Here is a 25937-nt window from a genome sequence, read left to right as displayed (position 1 = left end):
AGAAAAATTCCGAATTCCAGAATCGAATAACGTTAAACTCCGTGCTCCTCTCTCGTCCAATTGCGACATACAAAGTGCACCTCGGTGCGACGCGGTGCATGGATTCGTTATCGGTAGCTGGACGTTGCTTGTTAGCCGAGAAACAAGCGACGACGACGACGCCACGCCAAGTAACACGGCCCTCCTTTGCGCCCTCTCGCGGGCGAAAGGAAGCAGCCTGTCGTCGTTACGGAACTCGGGACGAAGATATTTATGTAAAGTCGTAAAGACTGCCACCCGATGACTTAATTGCCGAGGAGCGGTTTGCTTCGATTCGCGATGCGTCAGCCAGTAAGTACCGGGATCGGCCGGCGATTCGTAAAAAGGCCTAATCACGGCGTCCCGGGGTCGCTTCTACAAGGAGCTGGTCGGTGACCGCGCTCCCCACGTGTTGGTACATCGCATCCCTCTGTGATCTCGTACCGTGGCGGACCTGAATGTCTGATGCATCATGGGAAGGCATTAATGTCCGCCAATGTACACCAGGGTACACTGGCGGGCATGAATGTCTACCCTGCAGGTAGCGTCACCAATGCGTCATGGGAAGGAATTAACGTCCACCACTGTACACCGAGGTGTACTGGCGGACATTAATGTCTCTCTCGCGGATCTGGTATCAACGGTGTTAGAAAGAGGCGTATATATCCTCCAAGGTACACGAAGAGATAGGTACCTCGAGGTCGTTTCGCAAGTGAATTGACATTAATAATTAATTACGAACGGTTTGAAATAATTCGGTCCATATATTGGGCCCTAAGATATGCCGATCGGCTCTTCCGAGGTATCGATGTCATGTACAAATTTCAGGGTTACGTTACGGATTAACTTTTAGGCTGTATTAAGAGGTGATTCCAGGACTTTCGAGGCTGGGATATTATTCGAGACTCTTCGAGCCCCTTTAAAGTGTTGCTCTCGCGGTTCGTACACTTTGTGCAGGTCGTACGTCTCCGCGCTCGCGAGTGAATAATTTGCGCGTGCCTTGGTAAGTAACGAGCAATCTACGTGTCTACCCATCCACCTACGTGTACACGATCCCGACACGTTTGCCGTGGCAAGTTCTCGTAACTCGTAAGATATTCGTTCGAGGTAACGCGATATGAGCGCTCGACGCGATTAAAGCAGATGCTCTCCCTCTCTCTCCCTCTCTCGGTACACGTGCGTACGTGTACACTTTTGCATACGCGAACGCGTATCTACGGGCGAACCTGTACATAGGCGTATGCCGAGGAAAGTTAGCACCGACCGAATTGAGGCCTCGATTTCCCGCCTTACATCTGGAGAGGAGAAAAGAAAAAAAACGTCCACTCTTATCTTCATGGAAAATCAAATGAAAAAATTTCAGCTCGAAATCTCTTCCGTTAAATAATTACTCAGAATCATTTTACAGCGTAGACGCAATAGGAGCGGTGAAAGTGATCATTGTCAGGCCTCGACTTATCATCGTACATCGGAAGGAAAGAAATGACCAATTTATTGACACTCTCGTATTAGTGTAAAATCAAATGAAAAAAAAAAATTTCAGCTCGATGTTTTCCCCGCTAAATAATTATTTGGATTTATTTTAGCAGGGTGGACGCACAGTAGGAGCGGTGAAAGCGATCGTTATCAGGATCGCCGCACCGGATAAAAATCGATTTCTAGTTAATCCTGTCCAGCCCTTGTCGCTAAGTGGAGCCGCCTCGTTTTGGCGCCGACCTACGTGCACGAATTTATCAATTATCCTCCGAGCGACTTTGTCCACACACTCGGGGCAGTGAAAGTGACCGTTTGGCAAAGCCACGAAGTCGAGTCGGGTAAAAGGAAATTTCAGGCCAATACGGCGCAGCCTTTATCGCGAAGTCCGTCTCCTTTCGCGGAGTCGTTCTCGTTAGTTTCTGTCGCGAAAAAAGAAGGGAAGAAAAAAAAAATACATATATATGCCGCGCCTACACCAGGCGCGGCGAGAACGAGTTTTTTCGCGGAATCGCCGGATCCAGGTGAATATAAACTAAATTCCACTGTTAATAAGGACTCGATACGCGTGCCGGAATGGACGGATTATTTATCGGCGCGTCAAGCCGGTCCGGCGAAACTGGACGCGGAATGCGGCCGTGTCGAAAAGCTCTTCGCAACGGAAATGCTGCATCACAGGCGCTGGTTTGTCGAGCTTGTAAATGGCCGAAAACGGGCGGGAATTAAGCGAAGAGCGGGGGCGAAAAAAAAAACCGTGCAGGCCGATGTAACTACCGAATCATCGCGTTAAAGCTCGCCGAGAGTGCGTTCCTAAATTTCAGCCGCGCAACAAAAAAATTGCCCCCCATTAAGCCCCGAAAATGGGAGACAGTCGCATTCGCGATTGTTACCACCGCCGGATGCGAGGGATTAAACAACTCGATTTGCCCTCGTTTTTTATTCAGGAATTCTCCTCGGTCCATTGAGGACGATTTCTCGAAGAAAGAAGTTTTCAACTTTCCACGGGGTAGGTGGATTAAATAAAGGGATTTACCCTCGATTTTTATTCAGGAGTGCTCCTTGATCCTTGAGGCTTTCGTAGAAGAAAGCGGGGAAATTTTGAATTTTCTACAGGCCAAGCGGATTAAACAACGCGGTTTTCCCTCGGTTTTTTTTTTTTTTATTCACGAGTACCTCTTCGTCCAACGGCGACGATTTGCCGAAGAAAGCTGGGAAATCTTGAAGCTTTTCACAAGGCGTGGGCGTTTTCGGTATCCTTTTTTTCGTCTGCGAGGAGAGATAGGGACCTTTTAGATCCCGACTTTTTTTCTGCGAACAAAGGACTCATTCGCCGTCTGGTATCGCCCGGCGCGTGTGTACACGCGTTATCACTTGATATCCCAGAAAAGAACAAACCGAGGCGGATGCTCTCCGCATCCTGCGTTACGTCCCGCTTAATATCCGGAGATGAAGTCATGTGAACCTCGGGTAAGTGTACCGAGTCTGGGGTTAATGGGCCTCGTTAAATATCGGACGAGTAAATAATCCATGTACCCGGGGTTATCAAGGGCGGTGCTGAAAATATGCGTGATTTTAACGAGGTAAAAAAGGTAATAGCTCCGGGGTCTGGGTCACTTTTGAATCGCGAACCCCTTTTCCGACGTGCACCCAGGAGAAAACGAGCTGTATAACATTTCCCGTAAATATTTTATAGACATACGTTATGAATTCAGCGCACAAGTGTATTAAATTTCCTGCAGAATTTCGCAAAGTTACACGGTGATGTCATAAAATCATAGATTTATTTATTAAATCTGTAATACATGGATCCACCAATCCACTTATATGACGTCCATATAATTTCACTTTAACCTTACGTGCTAAAGTCGAAATTTATTAACGTGTCGTCATCGAGGGCGGTTCTCAAAATATGATTTTAACGGGTTAAAAAAAGAATAGCCCCAGGGTCTGGGTCACCTTTTTCACGGGAATCGCGAGACACCTTTCCCATGTGCGCACAAGAGAGAAAAGGAACCGTGCGACTCCGTTGTGCCGCACTTAGAAATGTCACCAGAGCACTCCGAGGGGACTTTTTCATGCCGAGCGATGAAAGAGAAGCCGGAAGTGCATTTAAAGGCGGTCCTTTATACCCGGATCGAGGGAGATTTTCCCGTTCCGATCGTTCCCAGCAATGGACACGGATGCGAATAATCATTCGCCGGAAACAGCGGACAGGTTGATTCGATTACAAAACCGAAACCTCCCGCTCGTTCCAAGGCTCCTTGCGAGAGCACATCTCCGAAAAAATTGGGGGAAAAAAAAAAGTATCCTCGAAAAGAAATAAATCAAGAAAATTTCTCGACGAACAACGACGTCGATTATTCCGAGGGCCGATATCTCGAGACGACGTCACGACTCGTTATCTCGGTATCGACGACGGAGGAACGGACGATGAAACCGTTCCGCAGTTATGGAGAATTTCTGGGATTAGGGGGGGGGGGGAACCAGATTTGCCGGAACGAATTAAGGAGATCCCCGATGATCGGTGGTTCCCGGCGCGTACAGGTGCGCGGGGTCATTAGTCACTCGGATGGTGCAGTCTCGTGCATTAAGCGGACTAAATGCATCAGGATTGATGAACCATTTAAGGACAGTGGCCGCTCCGTGCCAGCAATGCAAAGTGGCAAGAGATCGACCATCTCATCGGTAACCGTAGTCACGCTCGGCAGGGAGCACGTTAAGTATTTATTTAATGCTCCAAGAAGTCTTAGCGAGAGCTTGGACCCCAAGTCGTTCCCGACATATCCCAGAGCACTGGCGATCGTTAAGCAGAGGGTAAGAAGATTCCCAGAGTCGGTTCGCAAAGGCCCCGACGGCATTACCCATCGATCAAGGAGAGGTCCCCGGCCATGGCGGCCCAAGAAGCCGCCGATTACCAGCCGGGGACATACAACGGCGGCGTAACCTTATTTATATTCGGAATTTCCAATAATGCGATTCATTAGTCCCGAGGAGCGAGCCTCTCCGGAGAAACAATGGCTCCTCTCCCCGGCTCGCGCGACCCTCGTAGGAAACTCCTTCCGCCGCCCCTCCCGGCCATTACCCATTACCCTTTAACGTTCCGGGCGGGAGTGGCGGATGGGGGTAGAGCCGAAGAAGACGCGGGGAGAGGGGCGAGGGCGCAGGTATCGATTGCGGGCAAAGATTTACGATTAACCCCGGGCTTACGCATGCCTCCCTCGCGTTAATTGTAATCGAAGCGTGCCGACGCGCCCTCCGGAGAGGGGGCGGCGGTCCGGGGGTTGCGATTTCGCCACCGCTCGGCGTCTCCTCGAGGCTCGCGGCCTCTCCTCGACGGAGCGCCGACTGCGCGTCGACGGGAAGTCGGCCGAGCCGAGGCGCGCCGGAGAGGGCCGAGCGCGGCCGAGGCGGGCGCGTTGCCATAGCGACCCCAGCGCTCGGGGACGCCGATCGGCGCGGGCTCCTCGCGGACGAGCACCCGGGACCGCCGGCCGTCGGGGCCCTCATTGGTCGAATATTATCGAATGCCGGATATTATCGACGAGTGTCTTCGAGTACCCGAAAAAGTAACCGGAGATTGCGGCTCAACCCGGAAGCCGAGGCGACTCGGGCGGGTCTCCCTCGGTCTCGTTCCTTTCCGGCCTCCGCCCCGCCTCGTATCCGATATCCACCCACCACTTCCTGCGTCTCGACGAAACGTCGAAGCCTCATTGTTTTCAAGGTCCTCCAGCGGATACGAAGGCGGGTGAACGAGGCGAGTTCCTCGAGAAACCGCGCTTATCGAATATCGGGCAAACGGTCCGCTCGTAGAACCCACATTTCGAACACCTGAGCCCTCGAATGGCCGCATAACTCGCGTGCGCGTGGCTCCAAACCCGACTCGAAGGGACCCCCTCCTCCCCTGGAACCATATGCTCGTTTTTCACCGAACCGATAGTCGACTCCTTGTAACGCGCTTCTTCATTCGGAGTTTTTCCTCCCCGGGGATGAGACGGATGGTTTCCCGGAGAACCCGTTTCCGCATCCAAAAAAAGCGAATCCCAACCACTGTTTCTATATTTATTTTTAAATATCCACCAATTGAGCACCTAGCCCCTTTAAATTACCGAATCGCTTTCGCGTCGGAATTTCGACCGTGAGAGGAGAGCGGCGAGGCCCTTCAAACGTGTCGTTTATCAAATCGCCGGATAATTTGGGCGCAACAACGGCCAGTAATCCATCGAGGGCTCTCGCCGCCGAGAAAATATATTATCGATACGATTAATCTGCGCGAGGCCTGCCGGGTAATTGATAAGCGATAATCGTCCGGAGGTTTAGTCCGTAAGAGCGCCGCCGTAGGCCTAATCTCGCGATCGGGATTTCGAGGATATCCTCGTCGATATCCTCGTCGGTATCCTCGTCGATCGGCGATCGGCTGTTACGAGGACGAGCGCCGCGAATGGCGGCGTAACGACGCCGATAATAACGGGCGAATCCCAACCCTTTCCATTACGGCGATCGAATCGACCGCAGGGAACCTCAAACGCGTCCACAGGGTCCACACTTGTCGATAAAGGTCGGAACTTCGGAGATTACGCGGCCAAGAATACTCGTCAAGACGGATGTACCGAGGGGGACAAGTACACCGAACGGGCGGGTCGGCTTGCGGAAAATCGCTACGTCGATGCGCGATTTTCATGACTCGACGCGGCGCGACCCTCCGTGAAAAATCAGCCAATGAATATGCAATTCGGCCCCATTGAAGAAAGAAACCGCCCGAGCGGAGAATATCATTCGGAAGTGCAGCGCGTTACGGTATGAAATATTAACGACAGGTAATAACAACGGGAAAATAATTAAATCCTCCGAGTGTCCCCTCCGCCCTCCCGCGAGAGCGGGCCATAAACGTCAGAAATGCACCGGGCATTATTACAAGTGCTTTAAAGTGCGCCGTATTTTTGCGGAATATTAAGGGCGGAATTCTTTAAGAAACATTGTAGATACGGCCAAACCAGGGGGACGGGGAGAGGGTAATTTATTGTCAGCTCTTGAATAAATCCCCTTGGGCACGTTCATAAAATACAAAAAGGAGTACACAATGAGATGTATCTGCGCCGTGGCTGTGGGGCGCTAATTAAGAAAACTAGTTAACCGAAGACCAGCTTGCGGAGATTAATGAAGACTAATAAGACGCGAACGTGCCCCTCCCTCCCCCCATTGGTACCGCGGCTCGTCAAAGGCGATCCAAAATCCATGGCGGTTAAATAAAAAAAAAACATACAAAGGAAGGGAAGAGGAACAATGGCTATTGTTTGTGCTAAACGGAGAAACGGTTTTTAAATATTAATTTCATTACCCGGGAGGAAAAATCGAATCCGACATTTTTCTCGCTCAGGCTTAGTCGTGCTTTGTAGCGATTAAATATAAAAAAGGGGAGAAAGGGGTAAGGTAAGGGGTTAGCTCGCAGAGTTAGGACGTAATTGCATGCCTGGGCGAGGGGGACGAGGTGTGGGAGGTAACACGCATGGCACCAGCGACAATAACAATAATGGTATTAATCGAAGCGTACCAACTATCGATTTATCGCGCCAGGAATGGCTCTCCATGATAGAGGATTGCTCGCGAATTCGACGGATAACGCAACGCGATGTGTCACGAGAGCTGCACTCACTGTTATTAACAAGCTCGATGCTCCAGGATCGGAGATCCAGGAGAATCGCTGGTATTATAAACTGAATTATCCTAAGTGCCCTAATGGAAGGTCCTTATCGAATCATTCCCGGATGACTCGTGCGGCGCTTATCGTTTTTAGATGAGCTTTCGCATGCCCTTCCTTTCCTTTCGTTTCTTCGTCTCCTCCGAATTCGCTCGGCTCGTTTCACTTTTTCCCAGGAACGGAACGGTCAGTCTTGCTTCGAGCATTCCCTCTCTTGTCTCCGGGCATGAATGAGTAACACGGTTGACTAACTAACAATAAGTCGGTAGTCTCGCCGGCACAAAGGACCCCTTTATTCTCTGGTTTGACGCACTTAACACCGCGTGCCACACTCGACGTATCTAAACTGTCTTCGGTTCTTATAGGAGCGAGCCTCTTACAATTCAGCTTATTATCCGAGTCGAGAGCAGTTCACAAAATAACACCCCTTTGCGAGGACTCAACCTAGCGCGCGGAGAATGAAGAGGAAATTATGAAATGGTAAATTTATAAAAAGGGGAAAAAATAGATCCACCGGAGAAGTTTCCTCTACGTCAGAGAGAATGGTCGGAGCGAAGCGAGAGGAACTTAAACGAGTAAAAAGGGAAAAGAAAGAGAGAGAGAGAATCTCTGGAGGTTTTTGTTAATAACTTTACCGACCCAGTCCGTGTATTCATTAGGTTGTTCCATAATTTCTCACGGCAGTTTTCTTTGCAAAGTATTTTTTTTATAGGGATAATTGCGTGATTAAATGAAACGCCGAGATCAACGGTGGTGGAGGGTACATTATCGATTAATACACGCGTGACGCGGTGCGAAAAAAATATGTTGTAACCTTTGCAATTCGATATTTTCAGATACGCCCCCCCAGCGGCCATTAATTCCCCCCCCCCCTGCGGTTTCCCGAAAACACCGTTGCAACGGAAAAGTCAACGCGGCGAGGGGGCAGACTTCTTTATCCCCCGGCACCGTCTCATCCGGGCGATTTCAGCAGAAAAGATCGCAGGCGATCTCAAAGGGATTCGGGGCTGGCCCGGACGTGTAATCTCGATTCGGAGTCTCTTTATTCGCGAGCGCGAGTTTCTCCCCGGTGTAACTTCCATCGGGGCTCCCCCTAGAAGGGGAATCGGAAAAAGCGGAAAAAGGGGGAAGTGAAACCCGTGGCGGGCTAAAATTGTCGTTAGACCGTTGACAAGATGGTTGATTAGGTGGGGAGCGACATGGCGAGATCTTTCTTGCCCTTTTTGCGGTACCTATCGAGACTCAGGTTTAGGAATTAGGAAAAAGCTGGAATTAGTATATCCAAAATACGTGCAAATCTGGTCACAAAATGAGTGACACCGCTTGTCCCATGAATTTTACGGAGTGACATTTATTTTATTTTATTTTTTTTTTCATTGCCATAAATGTGAAACTCATATATGTACTTGTAGCGAAACTCTGCCGAGTTTCTGGATTCATCTCCGAGGTAAAAGCCAGCCTGCCTGCCGCGTACTAAATGGGGATTAAGTTAATATCGAATTCCGACGGACCTCGCTCTTCCGAGGGGCGTGCAAAGTGCAGAAGGTCCGACCAAATGTCGAACTTTCTCGCCCACTCCGTTACCGTGTACGTACGGCGGCGCTTTGCACGCTCGCCGGCGATGTTTAATAAATTCCGCAACGAGCAATTCGCGTAAAGTGCCGCGGCGATAAGTGGTCTCCCGGCGACGGCGCATTTTCCGAAGTTCCATGTCCCGATCGTAAAAGAGTAGCGTCGTAGCCCGTGGATGGCGCCACCGTCGGCGAGGGGAGCGCCGGAAGCGAGGAGGTAGGACTTCCGGTGGAAGTCCGGAGCTCCCCGACCCAGGGGAGTTCCGGGACGGTTCCCCGGAGGCGAGATCTCGCAAAATTCTCAACGAGTGAACGTTGACCGGCCGGTTATGGTCGGGCTGTGTTAGGTTAGGTCAGGTTAGAGGCCGATAGCTGGTCTGGGCGACCAAGGCCGATTCAAACGATTCCGCACACTGATGGAAATGAACCCTTGGATTTATATTGAAATATCAGTACTCATGCGGAAATTCATAAATACGATGTAAATTCGAAAAAAGGATATTCTCGTCAGAGACGCGGATGCGTCACGGACGCGGTACGGATGTGACACGGATACGGTACAGATACGGCTGAATCAACCTTTAGTCGAACAAGCCAATTGCACGACCCACTGTGTAAATGGTAAACCCGTCGAGGACCCTATCGGCTGCATTCCATATTTCCCACTAACGAGAGGCATCCATTTTATCGATTGCCTTCGATATTTCTCGCGACCCCGCGATAATTATAGCGATACCTAAACGCGACCCACGGTTCGCCGTCCCTCCCCCGGGTGCACGCGTATGCACAGGACGCTGCACCCTCGACCCCTCTTTACACGTCGACGGTGAAACGCACCGTCCGAACGCCCTCGCGGCGAAACCGCGAACCGCTTCGTCAATGAGACACTAAATTATGCCGAGTTTCCCTGAGGCCCGCGCCGAAAATCCGGAATCTTTAATGTCGAGAGACGGCAGCGCCGCCCGCGGCGCAGCCGGGAACTAATAGGGCGCTCTGCCAAGATGGCTGCGCGCCGACGGGCCGAACCATGAATAACGACGTCGCTCTTGTATGCTCCTTTCCAGAAATTCTGCACTTCAAACTCCCTCTCTCTCTCTCGTTTTCCTTCTCAACGGCTCTAAATCGACTAAGAAACTTCCTCTGCAAATAGCCTCGACATTTCGTTATAAGGGACAAAAAGAAGAAGAGCGAGATCGAGGCGCCTCCCGTATTAAGGAGGAAGATAAGGAAAACGGCCTTTAAGTGGACTCACGCATTGACCTTTTCCCATTCGAGACTGCCAAATTTCTCGCCGTTTCTGATACTGGCGGAAGAAATCCTGGCAAAATCCAACGCGTGCCGGTCCGGACAAGAAGGAGGCGTTAATTAAGAAGTTGGCGTTGGGGACATTTTCCTAAATTCCAAGATGGCCGCGGGCAGCGGCGAGCGCGCATTCACCGGCGGATACTTACGTCCGTTTACATGTGCGCCGGGCAAAAAGAAGGAAGAAAAAAAACAGCCATTCAGCCAGAAGCTCTAATTGAGGCGGCCCAGCCCGCGGTGAATATCGGAAAACTCCGAGCCGGGGGATTTCGTTCAATGCGGAGAAGCGAGAGGGCGCGCCGCTTCAAAGAGAGACAGTCGAGGGGAGAGGCGCCCCTCTCCTCCCCTCCTCTCTTCGCGCGCGAAGCCTTACGAGGAACCGCGCGCACCCCTGGACCGAGTAGGCGGAAGTGTAGCTCTCGGAATTTGAGAAAAATATGCTCCCGAGCGAGAGTTGGCTTATGCAAATTGTAAGGGTGGCCGGAACCACTTCGAGGGAGACCGGCGTGCCGGCCTGCGTGGGAAGGATGCCGCTCTCCACGGATTTCGACACGGACTGGGTCAGCGCCGCCATCTTTTCCTGGGATTTACTCAGCACTCGTGAAAACGGAAAGAAGACTCGTAAATAAGGGAACGCGATGTACAATCTACGTAGATTAAGTTAATAAAATGGAAGTAACGAAGGCGTACGAATTATTACCCTTCCCGAGTGCGTCGTAGAGGATTTCCAACGAGGCGAAAAAGAAGCCAATTGATTAGATTCTAAAGGGGAGTAAGCGACCTCGGGTTTATTCGATCCGCACGCCCGAGCCGATCGGCGCGGCCGATCTCGGCTCGATCGGTGATCGGCGACGGTCGATAATTCGAGGCTCCTCCGATGCGGCAATAAACCGATCGCCGTGCCGTACGGCGCGCATCGCGGCGCGTTTTCACGCGATTTATCGCGTAACGCTATGCGAGAGCGGGCCGGCGGCATCTCGCGAGCGAGCGCGGAACCGGTTCGAGCGATTCAAAGGAATTCCACGCGCTTTCGTTCAAAACCGAATTCCACCGGGTGAAAAAGGACGCACCACGGCAGGTTATTACGCGGGGACGGTTATTTTTAACCGACGACGACCGCACGAGAGCGATTGACGCGCGTTTCTATGAATCGGCCACGGACGTGGTATATATGGACCCCGCAAACCCAACCGTTTCCTTCATATTCCCGCGAAGGCAGGGAAAAGAAAAAAGAGAAGACAAGGGCCGTCTCTGGCTGTTAGATAGGCTGTCGCCATATTGCATCGCGTAACGGTTTCGCGTAAAAACTGAGAGAAAGAGCGAAAAACCAGCTCCTTTGTTTCCTCTCCTTCGCTTTTACCGTCTTCGCGGTAATATCGGTGTGCGGAGTCCATGCATTCTACGGCCATAGTAGATAAACTTCCTTTTCAACGTCGAAGGGACTCGACGACGGGGCATCTCGTTTTAAAATCCCGGAAATAATTCTACATCGACTGCCGTCCGATTACGTTAATCGAGTTAACCGGATAAAATCATTATGACAGAGAGACCGGGGAAAGAGTCGGTCTCGACATTATACGAGGCCGATTCGAAATTTAACGGAAGGGACGGGGAATGGTCTCCATTTGATTAATTTAGAAGTAACCCGGTACCGTGAAACGCGGAACTCGATAAAGTCCCCGGTAGATCCGGGATAATTTAACGGCGTTCGAATTCCGCAGGAGTCCGCTTCCCGGCCGACGTCGAATTCAATCGGATCTATTTTTCTCGATGCATACGATTGAGCGCATTGGCTAGCCTTTCGCGATCGATAATCGATTCCGCGGGATATATCTGGCCACTCCTGGCGAACCATTCAAATTGTTCCATGATTGATCGACTCCAGTCTAACCCCGTCTTCATTCAGTCGAACTAATGTCTCGATCTCGCTCGCGATTAGAGTCATAATCCGCTGAAAAAGCCGGCGTTAATTCGGCGTCTCCTATGTTGACTCAACACCGTTTTCGTCGCATCGTTTCTATCGCCCGAACGACAATATGGCGTCCATTGAACTCGCGTGGGCCGGAGGACGCCTCGACGTTGAAAATGGCCCGATTACGGCTTAACTGACTAAGTGGAATCTTTTATTCGGACGATTCCTAACGTTTCCGTTCTATGAGGAGAACCCTCGTCAGGGGGATTAAACGAAAGAGTCGTAATTGCGAGACACGAACATGGCCCGAAAGGGCCGCGACGGTCATCCGAAGCTCGTTGAAGCTTCAAGCCGGATTCACATAGAACGAGCGTGTGAGAATTTTGTCGAAAGGCTTTCCGACCATGAAACCCGTGGATTTTCACGCGAGGACGTCCTCTTCCTAGGCTTCACAATGCACCAGACATAACCAACCCCTCTACTTAAAATTTTCCTCCCCTCGGCAAACCAAGCCACTTGATAATAAACCTGCAACTATCCTGCGAAAAATAATTTCAGCTGTATACCGAACAAAAAAAAAAGCAGAAATACCAAGGAAACACAGATAATCATGGTGGCAATATATTAAACCGACAACCGACATATCGCCCACTCGAGGAGTCCAATTATTTTCTTTTGCCTGTGCTCAAAATCCATCTCGAAATTTCTCAATTCCAGTTTTATAGAATTGCGAAATAATGTCCGCTGTTAATGGAATTATTACTGCAGGAGGAATAAAATATCTCCTATACAGAGGGTGAAAGTCTTTAGTTTTTCCGTGCAAGGAGGTCGAGCTTCCCGTCCTCTTTTATTCCGTTTACCTTCCTCTGAGGTCAGGGCGGTGCCAAAAGAGGAGGCCGTCGAGAGCGATCAGTCCTTACGGCGAAAAAGAGGCGGATTCCTCCCGAGAAAGCGCGCGGAGGCGGCGAGGATATCGGCCCCCGCCGCGGAGGTGCAATACACGAGGTAAGCGCAGCGCGGGTTTGGCGACGCGCTTTCTTGACTCGGCGTGTGCGCATGTGCGTGCGCACAATACCTAGAGGCGATATATCGCGGCGTGAAAGTCGAGCCGCGCCAAGTTTGGTTAAAATCCGCGAGACATGCATTCGCGACGACTGGTGGTCATTCCCTCCCTCTCTCTCGCTCCGGCGCAGGCGCGCATCGCGCCGTTCCGGAGATGAACACATCGGCGTGCACTTCTACGTGCACGTCTACGTGCAGGCGCGTCCGAGCGCGACATATGGCAATCGGACGAGGAAGAGGCGGAGGAAGGCCTCGCGAGAGCCGTCTCAGGGAAGTAAATTATGCATTTCCACGAGGCTTGCCCTCCCCTGGAAATCGCCGCTGCTGGCGCCGCCATCTTGGCTCCGAGCAGGTATCGACTCGCTCGATCCGACTAATCGATTTCCTCTCGGCCGCCGCCATCTTGATTCACGAGGTTTTCCGCGTAGCAAGGTCGCGATGACGCATCCAAGAACGGCGGATAAAACTCCCATATCCTTTCAGAGAATCGACATTTACGAAGAGAAAGAGACTAGAAAGGAATTCATGGAAAGGAAAGAAGCCCGTGTGTTAAAAAGGATTATCGGATATCATTAGACGTTGGTACCGTTCTCAAGTTCTGGGCAACGTTTCGTGCGAGAGGAGAGAAAAAGAGCGAGAAAAATGGGAGAAAAACGAGAGGAAGAGGTGGAAAAAAGGAAGCGCAGGAAAATAGCCCCCTTTTCTCTCCATTTCTGTTGCCTTCGTTCTCGGATCTCGGTGTGCAAGGTCCATACATCCTGCGGTCAGCGCTGGACCTCGATACAGTCACGGCGGCGCCATCTTGCCGCTTGGGCAAGTACGCGAAGTGCTCCGAGCTGCAAGGCCACAGGTAATGACGCGGCAAGAAAGAGAGCAGTTTAGCGCGAGTACCACTCCTATGTCTCATATATCCTTTCAGGGAATTGTAAAGGCTATATACCCCGCGAATATGTATCGCGATAGAGCGGCGATAAATGAAGGTGCCGTAACATCTCAACGCCCGGGAATAAGCGTAGTACTCGAACGAGATAAATCGCATAAACGATTCATACGCATTAATCGCGGTTGCCGCGAATCGCGCCCCGACTTTCCTTTCTCTCTAGGCCGGCGCCGCCTTGCTTAACCGCGGCCTTTCATTGTTTATACTTGCCGGACTGTAAGCGTTCTCAATCGCGATCATCTATCGGCCGCGATTTCCAAAGGCGGGAAAAATAACGATCCACATATTTCCAGAGCCGACGCGGAGCAGCCATTACGAGACGCCGGATATTCCGGGAGAAAGAGAAGGGTGGAGCGAAGAGGGGGCCATAATCGCATATCCGGAAGCCGAGATGCAGATTCTTAGGAAGTAATGCGAGTCGATCGCAGGCGGAGGGGGGGATATCGAAATTATGCGTCGACGACGCGCCGATAACGCAATCGGGTCGTGCCCTGCGGCTCCACCGCCCCCTCGGTCCGCAAGCGAACGCAGGGACGAGTATCCTGTAGAGGGTAACCGGAACATCGAGAGCATTCGGGACATCCGCGACACCCGGTGGATCCGCGGCGATTCCATCGCCCGGGGATCGTCCTATCGGCAAAAGTTGCGCCGGGCGAAATATTATTTCCGCAGGCGGACGGGCGGAAAAAGCTCCGCCGGAGATTTTTCATTTTCCGGGCCTCCACGGATTTTTCCGCGTTTTCCGCATCCCTCCGCGAGCGTGCCGGGAAGCGTTCTAATGCGGCTTGCGGCACCCTGCGGTAAAAATAAGGAGCCACGTCCCGGATTCCCCGGGGAGGCCGCGACGTCCAATTTACCGAAGCGGCGACACCTCCGCGACGTCAGGACGCCGGAGAGCGTTAAGGCCGTCGCGTATCTCGTTAACGGCCGCCATAAGCGACGCGTTATTCACCCGGGGAGTGCCTACGCACTCGCGCAAATCCTGACAATTAAATAATCCCGGCTAAAAGTCGTAATCTGCATAATTACGAGGGCGCCGGCATATTGCACGAAAGCCGAGGCTGCACCGGGAAGACGCCGACTCCCTCCCATAGGGGGGAAATAAAAGAAAAAAGAAAAAAGAGAAGAGGGGAAATGGGTTTCTCGCGATGCTTAACCGCGGGGGTAAAAATGAATTCCGCAATTAAACCCGCTGGAATCCGCAGATTCGGGGCCATCGCTTGATTTGGGCCACATCGATCCGCCGCCATGGCGGGAACACTTTTCAGAGAAGGCGGAAAAAGAAAGGGCCGACCTGAACTACGTCCATTTCGGTAATGACCGGGACAAACGGAGAGCCGGAACTTGGAGCAGTCGGCGGAGTTTCCGCGTCCGAGGCGGATTTCCGGGGAACCGGCCGCGCGAGCGAAAAGCGTCCCCGTCAAAGCGAGGATCGCGAAGTTAAAGGACCCTGGACAGCAAGGGGTCTACGGGGGCGGCGGAGAACTCGCAATGGCCGGGCAAACCTTGCGACGTCCAATTTGCGAATGCGGGCGCCTGCGTATCCGCTCACGCAAAGGAGCCGGCCGATGCGTATCTCGTTAACGCGCCGGACGAAAACGCGGTAGAAACGCGAGGGAGAGCCCGCGCACCCCGCCGATTAAATAAATCCCTGGGAATTAATTGCGGGACCCTTGCTGGTGAAAGAATTCGTAAGTTCCAGCACTTTTGCTTCCCAAGGTTACACTGAAACGACGAATTCGATGTCTCAAAAATAATCTTTGATGTAAATACCTGTAACGTAGATTTATGATTTTATCATTTGATTTTGTTTTGTTTGTTTGTTTCTTTTTTTTAATTTCGAATCGGTATACCAGGTCTGAATGGAACTTGAAGAATGTTGTATAATTGGAAGATTTTTTTAAATCTCGCGCCGGACTCGAAATTGGAGGGACGTGGTGGAAACAAGATGGCGGCCGCGAGAAGTTCCAATTCCGCGGGACCGGTCCAACGGAAGTGCCCAGCTGATTGGCCGCGTCGAAGGTGAACCGGATCCCGTCCGCCTCTTCGCTTAGAGGCGCGGCCCTCCTCGAGATCGATTGTCGGTTCTGCCCCCTGAGAAATCGATCTCTCGGCCGATCTCGATCCTCCGCGAGGCCATCCCGAGACCGCGCGGATCTTCCTCGGTCCAACGAAAAGTCCGTCATGGCGATCGTCTCGAGGAATCATCCGATCTAATTCGTCTCGCCGAGGCCCCATGGGCCTAAATCGCGGATTTACCTTCAAAGTTCCTAGAATCCGACGAAGAAGGAAAGAAGAAAAAAAAAAATGCCAGATCGAATCGGAGGTTACGTCGAAGCAAAGAAACGTAAAAAAGGGAAACCCTCGACGCGGCACTTTAGTTAATGGGACCGTTCTGCGAAGTTCTCAAGAAACGAGCGCCGGGGTTTGGGATTTCTTCCCGGCGGACCGGGGATGTCAGAACTTCTTGGGATCCGGAGAAATCAGGTCGGTCGGTCAGGCTCCATCTACAAAATTAGCGGAGCCTCGTGGATACGGCACGATCGGCCTCGTCATATTCGATTACTCCGCGGTCCGGATGACGAATCACTTCGGCCGCGGAATTGCGCGTCATTGTTCGCTCTAAGAGAAATGACCATTCAATCGGCCGCGATAATTCAATACGTCGAGTGTAACGATACACCGGCAGATAACGTTCCCATTGCCCGACTTTTTCGTCCCGGCGTTTGACTCGAAAAAGGGGGAAGATTTCATCCGCGATTAGATTGTACTTGTTAATCGAATTTCGAAAATTCTCCAAGCATATATGCCGCTAATAATAGACAAATCGCGGGCCTCGTTACCGCGTTAATAATAAGCCAGGTTTTCTCCCCGGAGATATCTCTTTTTCAATCCCCGACGACACGTCGAAGCCCACAAAATCACAGATTCATGACACTCTAATAATGGAGGCGACGAGAGCGATTTTGCACGCGCGTCGCGAGAGCCTGCCTCTGTCATCGGTTTTTCCTTGGGCCGGCTAAAAGCGTCGTGGGTGATGACGAGGCCTCGAACTTTCGAAAAAAAAAAAAAGAAGAACTCCCGGCAGACTCGTGCCACTATTATCTGAATTCCGTCTCGGTGGATTACCCCCGAAATAACGAGAGATCGTGACAGGAGAGAGAAAGAGAGAGAGCGGAATGCGAGATGGCTCCGAGTGGTCCATTTTCCGAATTTCGAGCGGAATTCGCGGGCGAAATTTTCCGTCGCGGTGAAAAAAGCCTCGCTTTGACCACATTAATCATTTCTAGGGCAATTGTTGACGTTCATCAGAGATATCTGATATCAGACGCTGGAACGCTCTCCGCTAGCGGAGTGCATTTAGCGCAACGTTTGAAGTCCTTAATAGGATATAAAACGTCACTCGTGTTGTCAATTTAATGTTCACTTGTACGTAACATCGGGCCCGGCCCACTCGCTTTAATCCTGAGGAAATCAAAGGGTGTCCCGGAGGTCAACAGCGCACTCAGATGGCGATACACCGATCGCCGCCATTGACCTCTTTGCGCACTCTTCCAATTACGATTCCCCGCGTAAACGTGTCCTCGTATTAGATTATACCAACCGGAACCAACATCTCTCGTCCGATTAAAATTAAAGTAAAAAAGGAAGCAAAAGATGCGTCGAGAACGCCGTTAAAAGGAAATACCGTTAAAACATTTCTTTTTAATTTCATCCAAACTTCCTATCCAAATTGTATAACGTATCAACGTGTAGATTCAGTACACAGGTGTAGTAATTTCCCTGGACAATATCCCCAGATGATAACGCGACGTCGTCAAATTAATATCGTGTATTATAAATGCATTACACATATGTACTAAATTTATAATATATGTTATACATTTTATTTGAAAATATGTTATAAAATTAGTATACCATATCTGAATGAAACTTCTAACAAAAACGATATACAATTATAATATTTCTTTTTTAACAGTGTACGGATACTTTTGAGACAGCTCGAGGAGGGAAACGTCGGCTCTCGCTCCGGTAAATCGCGGAGCACAAGAGTTCGCTGCAAAGGGGTCAATTGTGCCGAGATACGTTCTTCGTCGATTTTACACGAGATCAAGGAACGCATCGGCGCTCTTTGATCCCGGGTAAAGGCTCGCGTTCCCGAAAATCGGCTGGTTAAAGTAACTCGTTAAGGAACTTTTCTTCCGGCGCGCCTCGGATGGTGAGCTCACCTCGGCGGAGAAACTCCAGGACCTTGATCAATTTCTAAGGGGAATCTGTATAGCTTTCGAAAACCCGCGCGTCCCGAAACTTTGCCCCGATCTTTAGGGTAATCTCCATGGGAGTTCGCCATCTCGACGAGCGCCCTGATTTTCGCGAAATTATACTCAAACTCGTCCTTTTCAAGGGCCGCCAATTAGTCGACCTTATCGAGCATGGTTTCCGATCGGCTGGAATATCGAACGCAACCGATAGCCTGAACAAAATTGGGTCGGGGGAAACCGAGTCGCGATTTATTCCGACGGATCGGCCGGGATTAAGGCTTTACATTCGTCACGAGAGTCTTTAATTATTCCTTCGATCTCTCATTTCTTAAGCGCGGATTAAGACCGGCCGCGGCGGAATTAGGACTTTCGGAGTGCTCCGAGAGGTGCATCTCTTGTCCAAGACCTACTTTTCTTTCTTCTTATTTTTTTTTTTTTTTAAATAACGGGACGATCGTTATTACAAAACGACGGTTTATCACGAACAAGAGCAAAGAGCAAGGAGAACAACGGTTTCGAGATGGCACAAGAGGATTAAAGGCCTTGGGGAAAAGGGAACGCGCGTGTCGACCGATATTCGATACGGTCATCGATCTCTGCCGGTGATCCCGGATAAATCGACCCTCGCTCCCGGAAATACGGTAAAGTCCCTCGAGAAGAACCGTCAAATTCCGGGCACCTCCTACAATAACGAACTTCTAAGAAAAACAGCTTACGATTATCTAATAAAATGGAACGTTCCCACGCTGCTAAAAGTATTTCTAATAAAGTATTTCATTTATACATTTTCTGTACACCAAGTAACCCTAAGATTTTTATTTGAACGCGACGACATCAATAGGAAGGTTTGAAAAATTATCAACGAGTTTTGAATTTCGTTACACCTTATCGGGGTTTCTTAAACCTTGAATTTGTTCAATTATAGAGTCCGTCGATTAAGTGCATCTCAGTGAAACGTCTGATACATGATTCATGGGTTTATTAAATTTCTTTTCAACGGGGTAGAGAGAAAGGTTTCAATGCCCACTTTTATCCCCCGTTAAACGAGACTATTAGGACGGCTCGGGTTTATCGTCGCTTCGACTCCTCGTTCACGGGCGGAGAAAAAACCCACTGACGTTATCGGGAGATAATCTCGATCCGTAGAAAGTTCGATAGAAATTTCACTTCTGCCTAGCAGGGAGGCCCGGCCGTCAACTTTTTCCCTCGACTTTTTTTACCCCGCCTCTTTCACGACTCCGACCGGGAAGACGCGCTGACGCTTATTAATAATCTTAACAATCCCAGAGGAGGAGATAGAGGGGGCAGACCTCGTGAATCAACGAAGCGCGATACGACGTCGGGACAATCGACCGAATCTCGTTCGCATCGCGATGAACAATGCCTTCCGGAAACGGGTGTTGTTAGTCAGAGTGGTTGACGAGGCCTCTATCTCCTTAAAGGTGTAGTACACCTATCGCACATCGGCCACGTGCACCTGTCGAACACGAGTCGTTGCAGAGGGTACTTACTCTGACTCAAAAGTGTGACTCGTCTCACAAGAAATGGTGATAAATCGCGCTGCTTTTAATTTTTTTTTTTCCTCACCGTTTTGTATAACTAAGAGACACGATAGAGCTAAGCGCCAAATACATATATGCGTATGCAGACCTCTGCACCCTGTAAGTGTATTTCGTAATTCGCGGTTAATTTTTCATTTTAATTTCTGGGCGTCTGAAGCAAATTGTCCTTTTCGACAGTGGAATGTCAAATTTCATCTCACCTGGAATACTTTTACATGCATCTTCGATTTTATTTAAATTTCCTCGCACTACGCATAGTAGGGGTCTTATAAGTGCGATGTTTTGTGTTAGGTATAAGTACAAATCGTTTTCAGTCGTTATCCATGAAGTTTAGTCCGAGTGTCTTCGACTTTTCACGTGGTAGAAAGATCGATTTCGCAGGTTTTGGGATTCTTAAGGCGACTCGTGTCAAAGGTGACGGATCGTCTTTCGAGCCGGCGCCATTGAAAGACCTCGCTTCTTATACTTTCAATTGTATAAAGAGCTCGCATCCAGCCGGGCAAGGCTTAAATCCGAAATCCTGGCTTGATTCAGGCGACACCGCGCCGCGTTCCCACGAAAAATAAGCACGAAAAATAAGCCCGAAAATCCGCCCTTATCCCGCGGACGCCATACTGCGTCACGAGGAGTTATCCTTCGCGGCGGCTCGGAGGGCTTATTGCATTAAAGGGATGTGCTCTTATACACACTTTTCCATCCAGAAATTATTGATCAATCTTTCATAAACCGACCTTATTAATGTAGCCCTCGTAGGTGCCCACAAAAACGACGGTGTAGTCTCCCGTAGAGGTCGCCGCGACGGCAGTGAATTGTGTCGGCGATGTCAAGACCGGAACTGCGGCGATCGGTTCTTGTCCTCCCAAAGGCGTGTTCACGTCGAGACCACAGAAGTCCTCACTGATGGTCTGCAAATTCTGAAAAGTCAAATAGAATATTTCGTTAGAACAGAGTGAATTGTAATTACAAAAAAAAATATATATGTGTGCGGGTTAATGCTCCGTTTGGAAAAAAATGGCGCCCTCGAGTGACCGCGCGGAGACAATCGAACGACCCTGAGGAATAAACGGATCGGGTGGCGAATAAATCAGCTCGTCGAATTATCTCCTGCATACTGAACCGGCTTGCACTCCGACCTCTGCGATAATAATTGCTCTGTTCGCCCGACTCGCGCATGCTCGCCGGATTTAGAAGAGGCTCGATATCAGTGTTTATTATCGCGTTCGTTGAACCGTGTTCGCAATCATCCCCCTCGAGGAATACTCGGTCGTCTCTTACGGGCTCTTAACAACTCTGTTTTCTCGAGGAGCCCGCAAAAGTTCCTTCCACGAAGGAACCGCGACGCAAATCTGACGCGGATAAATAATCCCGAACTTCGCGGGCGTTAAATTTGAGGGATAACTTGGAAAAGAAATTCCCCAAAGTGGAGTAAATCATTTCCGCCATTTCCGGGGGTTGCAAATAAGAGATGAGCAGCGACTAGTCCGATTCGCTTCCGGATCTGCGCAAGAGAAATAATTGAAGAATGCTTTAATACCCCATGGCCCCCGTGGATGTTTGCAGGAAGATAAAATTAATATTTATCACCGAGTCATTATAACACCCATCGACAAGGCCCTCGTCTCGGTCGCGCTATAATGATGCATATTCAATTCCCCGGAAGCATGTGGAGGGGGGCAAAATGAATATTTATTGTTCTCTCATTTTTAAGCCTCAATTGCAATCGATTCGCTGGCGGCGCGGTCTCTTAACGTTACAGGACCCTTTTGGTCGGATGAATATGAAATCCATTTGGTTTCGCGATCGCGGCGGATTTCTCATGACATTTATGTCACGGTATGTCGAGAGAAGGATGATGTATTAAGATTTGTCCCTCTTTTTTTTTTTCCAACGCCAATTAAGGGCCGACGAGCGACGCACGTCCTCATCCAGGACCCCGTCGGACCCTTAAACTTATAATAGGTTTTCAGCTGGATAAACATGGAACGACTTCGTAACTCCTTAACTTAAATTGTGGGTTAAGGTGAAACGAGCCGAGGTCCTGCGGGAGCGCACCTCTCTGTTCAGTAATTACACGATTTTATTATCGGCAGATCTTTCGATACTCATCCGAGAACGTGTTTTGCAACCTTAAAGAATCTCCTCTTGGGCGTGACCCAGGATCAAAGGAAAGACGAAGAGCTCGCCGTTCGAGAAAACGAAAACGTCTCGGGGCTGTACTCGCGCTTCGGCGTTTCCATGCAAGGAAGAAATTCGTACCGCCTTTAATCCTGTTTATTTGAGATTTTTTATCGATAAAACGTCCCAGGCACGATGAAGAATTTACGCAAAGGCCTCAAGAGAGGGCTTTATTCCCTAGAAATAAGACTGAATAACGCAAACGAATTATTTCGCCGTACCCGCGAAATATCAAGGACCGTTTACTCGAATAATTAAGTACTCCCTTTTATTAGCGACCTCCTAAAATAACCACTCAAGAATTTCCCACGAAATCTCCACTCATTTACGAGGACGATTCCTATTGTTTCCGGAGATCGTGCTTAGTTAAACCCCTGAACATGTTAATTGGGGTGGATTTAATCTTCAATTACTACCGAATTTCCCAGGAAACTTGTCCTCACCCGAGGACTATTTCTAATTTCTACCCTGAAAAAAATTTAAATAGTACCAAAGAAATATTTGGTTATTGAAAGAATTGATAGAATAATTATCTGACTCAAAAAAAAAATCGAATGATTTGGATGCGATGTCTCTCCGGAATTGGCAACTTATTAGAGAGAAATATTTTTTCTTTGAATTGAAAACATATTTCTTTGGTACTACTCATAGAAATATTTCTTGGAATTATTCTTCTAAGTGTATTGCTCGAGACAAGCCGTGCGCGAGATATCAAAACCCCTTACAGGACTTTAATTATCGATTAGCTGGAAGAACGTAATCCAAACTCTTGCTTCGAGCGAATCCTTTCCCTCGACTAGCACCGGGTCATTGCCATGTATATCCTGAAGAGGAGTATTTACATTCCGGGCACATCGGCCCGGACTTTCGCCGACTCGTCCTCGCAAGGACGAGTCGGCGAGAAGGAGCGGGCCGTAAAGAGGAGAAGAGGACGACGTCTCGACCTACGAAGAGGACCTCGAAGACGAGGCCGCCGAGGTTGGCCGTAACCGAGAACCGTCCTCTCCCGAGATGCGGAAAGTGCGCCGGAGGAGGTAAATAAAAGAGGAGAGAGAAGAGGAAAAATAGGAAGAGGCGAGGAGACCGCCGAGCGTAACACCGAGTCGCGAGTACCGGTCCTCTGCGAGTCGAGGAGAGAGTACGCCGGGGGAGGGAAAAAGAGGAGGAAAGACCGTCTCGGCGGCGATGTCCTCATTGAGATTCGAGCGAGCGCGAGGAGGAAAGTTTTCGAATCCAAGTCGGAGGACGAGAAAGACTCGTACACACGCGACCGCGATATTATTTCGCCCTCGTCGTCGCCCACGCTTCGAGTTTATCGAGGAAACGAGCGCGCGGACGCAACTCGGCTGAACTCGCTTTCGAGCCAAAAAAAAAGGGAAAAATGAGGAAAATGCCTCGCTGTTACTAACGAGTCCGAGGACAAGGCTGCAACGAAACGTCGAATTTTCGCAGTTACTGTAATTATCACGTATTTTTTATACGAATTAATAAGTCGCGCTTTTCTACTCCGGGGGTTTGAGGAGACGTTGTGAGGTGATGTCTTAGAGAAATGGAAAAAAACAAACTATGGCTAGGTATTGAAAGTAAGTATGTTAAATAGGGGTAGTGGAGGTTAAATCCAAGGGGAAGGTATAGGATAGAAATTTGGGGAGAATTTTTCGCGATAACGTGGAGTACATAGGAATCGTATGCCTCTTTGTTGTACGCGCGTCGGGTTATTTCGTGCTCGATCCGAGATTCGCGTTTATCGGGGGGCGAGTAGACACAACGTAGCCAGGTCGCGATAACGCGAGTTCGACGAAGAGCGGATACGTCGGTTTTATCGAAGAGAGGCACACAATTAAATTGCTCCATTGTTCGAACCCTTTGCTTCGCGCCGGGCCGAGTTCGAGTCCGATTAGCGATGCAGCTCCGGCGAGGAAGGAGATACCGAGATGCATGAAACCGGCACCCCCACTTTTACGAAATAACAATAATATATCTTAACATTTCGCGCCCCATTGTGTGCTAATTATGTGCTACGTTCATACATATTGGTTGGCCTCGGTTTTCAAGAAAAATTCAGATTTCCGTTACCAAGTACTCGGCAAGCTAGCACCCTCTCTCAAATCTCCAAAGTTCCAAAATATGTCTCCAAAGAAATTTGAATTTTCTAAAGGTGCCAACCTCTCGCACCTGAGATAGCGTCTCGCTTTCCGCTCGCGGAATCGATCGCGGCCGAAACCGTGCGCTCGAGCCATTCCCATGGAAGACGGCTGTTTACTCATTTAATCTCCCCAGCGCTCGCAGGATTATCGACTTCACCTCGGCGACTAAGTAAAAAAAAAGAGGTAACGGAGGAACAAGGTCCACGATCTTAACGAAATACTTCCCCGCGGTGAAAAAAGCCCGGAAGGCTCGCGAGGGAGCCGGAGGGGAAATTATCGAGCGCGGGGTTCGAGTCGCGAAATAATAAAATGAAAGATGGCCGCCGGGTGTCCCCGACTCGCGTTTACTCGGGAAACTCCGAGGGCCGAGAGGTGACCTCGGGTTCGCCGTTCCACGGTTCCGCCGTTCCACGGTTCCGCCGTTCCGCCGCTGACTCGTTTTCCCGCATTCCGCCGTTCCGGCCGTTGGGGCGCTATCGACCGCGCGCATTGGTCGGCGAGCCTAGTGGTGGGGATTGGCATTCGATAATTAGCTGCGTTAGCATTGGCTGTCAATATAGTCCGGACCGCCGCGAGGTGAGCACCCGCTTCAGCCTTTGATCTCCGTATTAATTGCCAGCTGACCCGAGCGGCCCGCCGTCTGTATTCCGGGGTATATCTTCTGCATTCAGCATTCTGCATCCTGCATTCCGCCCGGCAGGGTCTACCCTCGCGGTATCTCCTCGCCCGGCGATTTTATTTTTAGGTTAGGAACGAATCCGCAACGACTGCCCGCCCGGCCGCGAGTGACGGGCTTATCGCCTCGGCGGAAGTGTGTCGATACCCGTAATTGAATGCATTTTCGCCGAGGCGCTCCTCTCGGGGACTCGCGTTGCATAAATACGCTCGGATCCGCTCCGATCCGTCCGGTCGCTGGGAATTTTCCCAGACTCCGCAGTCGCGACTGGTTCGTCGAGTCGGGTCCGAAAATACTCGCGGCGGCGTTAAAACGGAACGCCCGCGCGCGATAAGAGGCAGCCGGTGGCCGACGCACGCGACGTAATCCGCGATAATCATTGGTTACGAAGGGACATAACTCATATTTCTCCCGGCGTGGCCGCGACGCAACACGGTCGCGTCGCTCCTCCGCAATTACCGTACTAACTGATAATTGCGGGGTCAACCTGCCGCGCGCGGGGCTCGTTCGTCTTGCCACCCCCCTTATTGTCTTTTACGCGAAAGCGCGCCGATTGTGATCGGGATTTCGCGAGATATCCCGGAATCCCAGCTGGAGCTTACATCCTACGACGTAAGAAACCTGGGGGTCGTTTGCGACTCGGAAAATATTTACGCACGACTCGACCGTAACCGGGTTGGAAGTTCGAACTCGATTAGCTCCGAGATTGACCGATCGATTATCGAGGTTCTTCCCGCAGTCGACTCGAACTTTCCTGCCTTTTTGCCCGACTAATTTCATTAAACGGTCGGAACTAATTTTAAACTTGGAGCACTCGAAGGCCTCCTCGGTTTTTCGCCGACTCGCGTCGAGACGGGGAGTCGATTACCTCGAGGGCGAAGGGGCCGTTACCGATAAGAAGCGTCGATTTTCGCATAACCTCGAAATTGCGAGGGGCGCAGTTTAAGGACAATTATCGAGCGACAAGCGACGCCTATGCGACGCCGACGGACGTCTCCGTTGGCGTATCCGTTACCGGGCTCAACAATTGCCCGTTATACCTCGGCATCCGATGTCGCGCCATTGTCTCGCGCGACAAAGCTCTCGTCCAATACGCCCGCGCCTACTCGTTGGCGATAACTTCCCGTCGAAATGCGCGGGGG

The 25937-nt window shown here is 50.3% G+C and overlaps 1 protein-coding gene across 1 annotated transcript in view; it reads right to left on the bottom strand.

Moving 5' to 3' along the window:
* The window catches only part of LOC105698044 (plexin-A4), a 119233-nt gene that overhangs the window by 10263 nt on the left and 83033 nt on the right, over positions 1 to 25937 (bottom strand). Inside the window, exon 4 of the mRNA XM_012421903.1 lies at positions 20529 to 20711. Coding sequence (XP_012277326.1) covers positions 20529 to 20711 — 183 coding nt within the window. The remainder of the gene's footprint in view (positions 1 to 20528; positions 20712 to 25937) is intronic.

The sequence above is a fragment of the Orussus abietinus genome, unplaced genomic scaffold (genome assembly GCF_000612105.2).
Source record: "Orussus abietinus isolate OABI.00-Male unplaced genomic scaffold, Oabi_2.0 scaffold1, whole genome shotgun sequence".
NCBI classification, from domain to species: domain Eukaryota; kingdom Metazoa; phylum Arthropoda; class Insecta; order Hymenoptera; family Orussidae; genus Orussus; species Orussus abietinus.
Note: the sequence above shows the minus strand (reverse complement) of the source record. Positions and strands in the feature narration are given on the sequence as shown.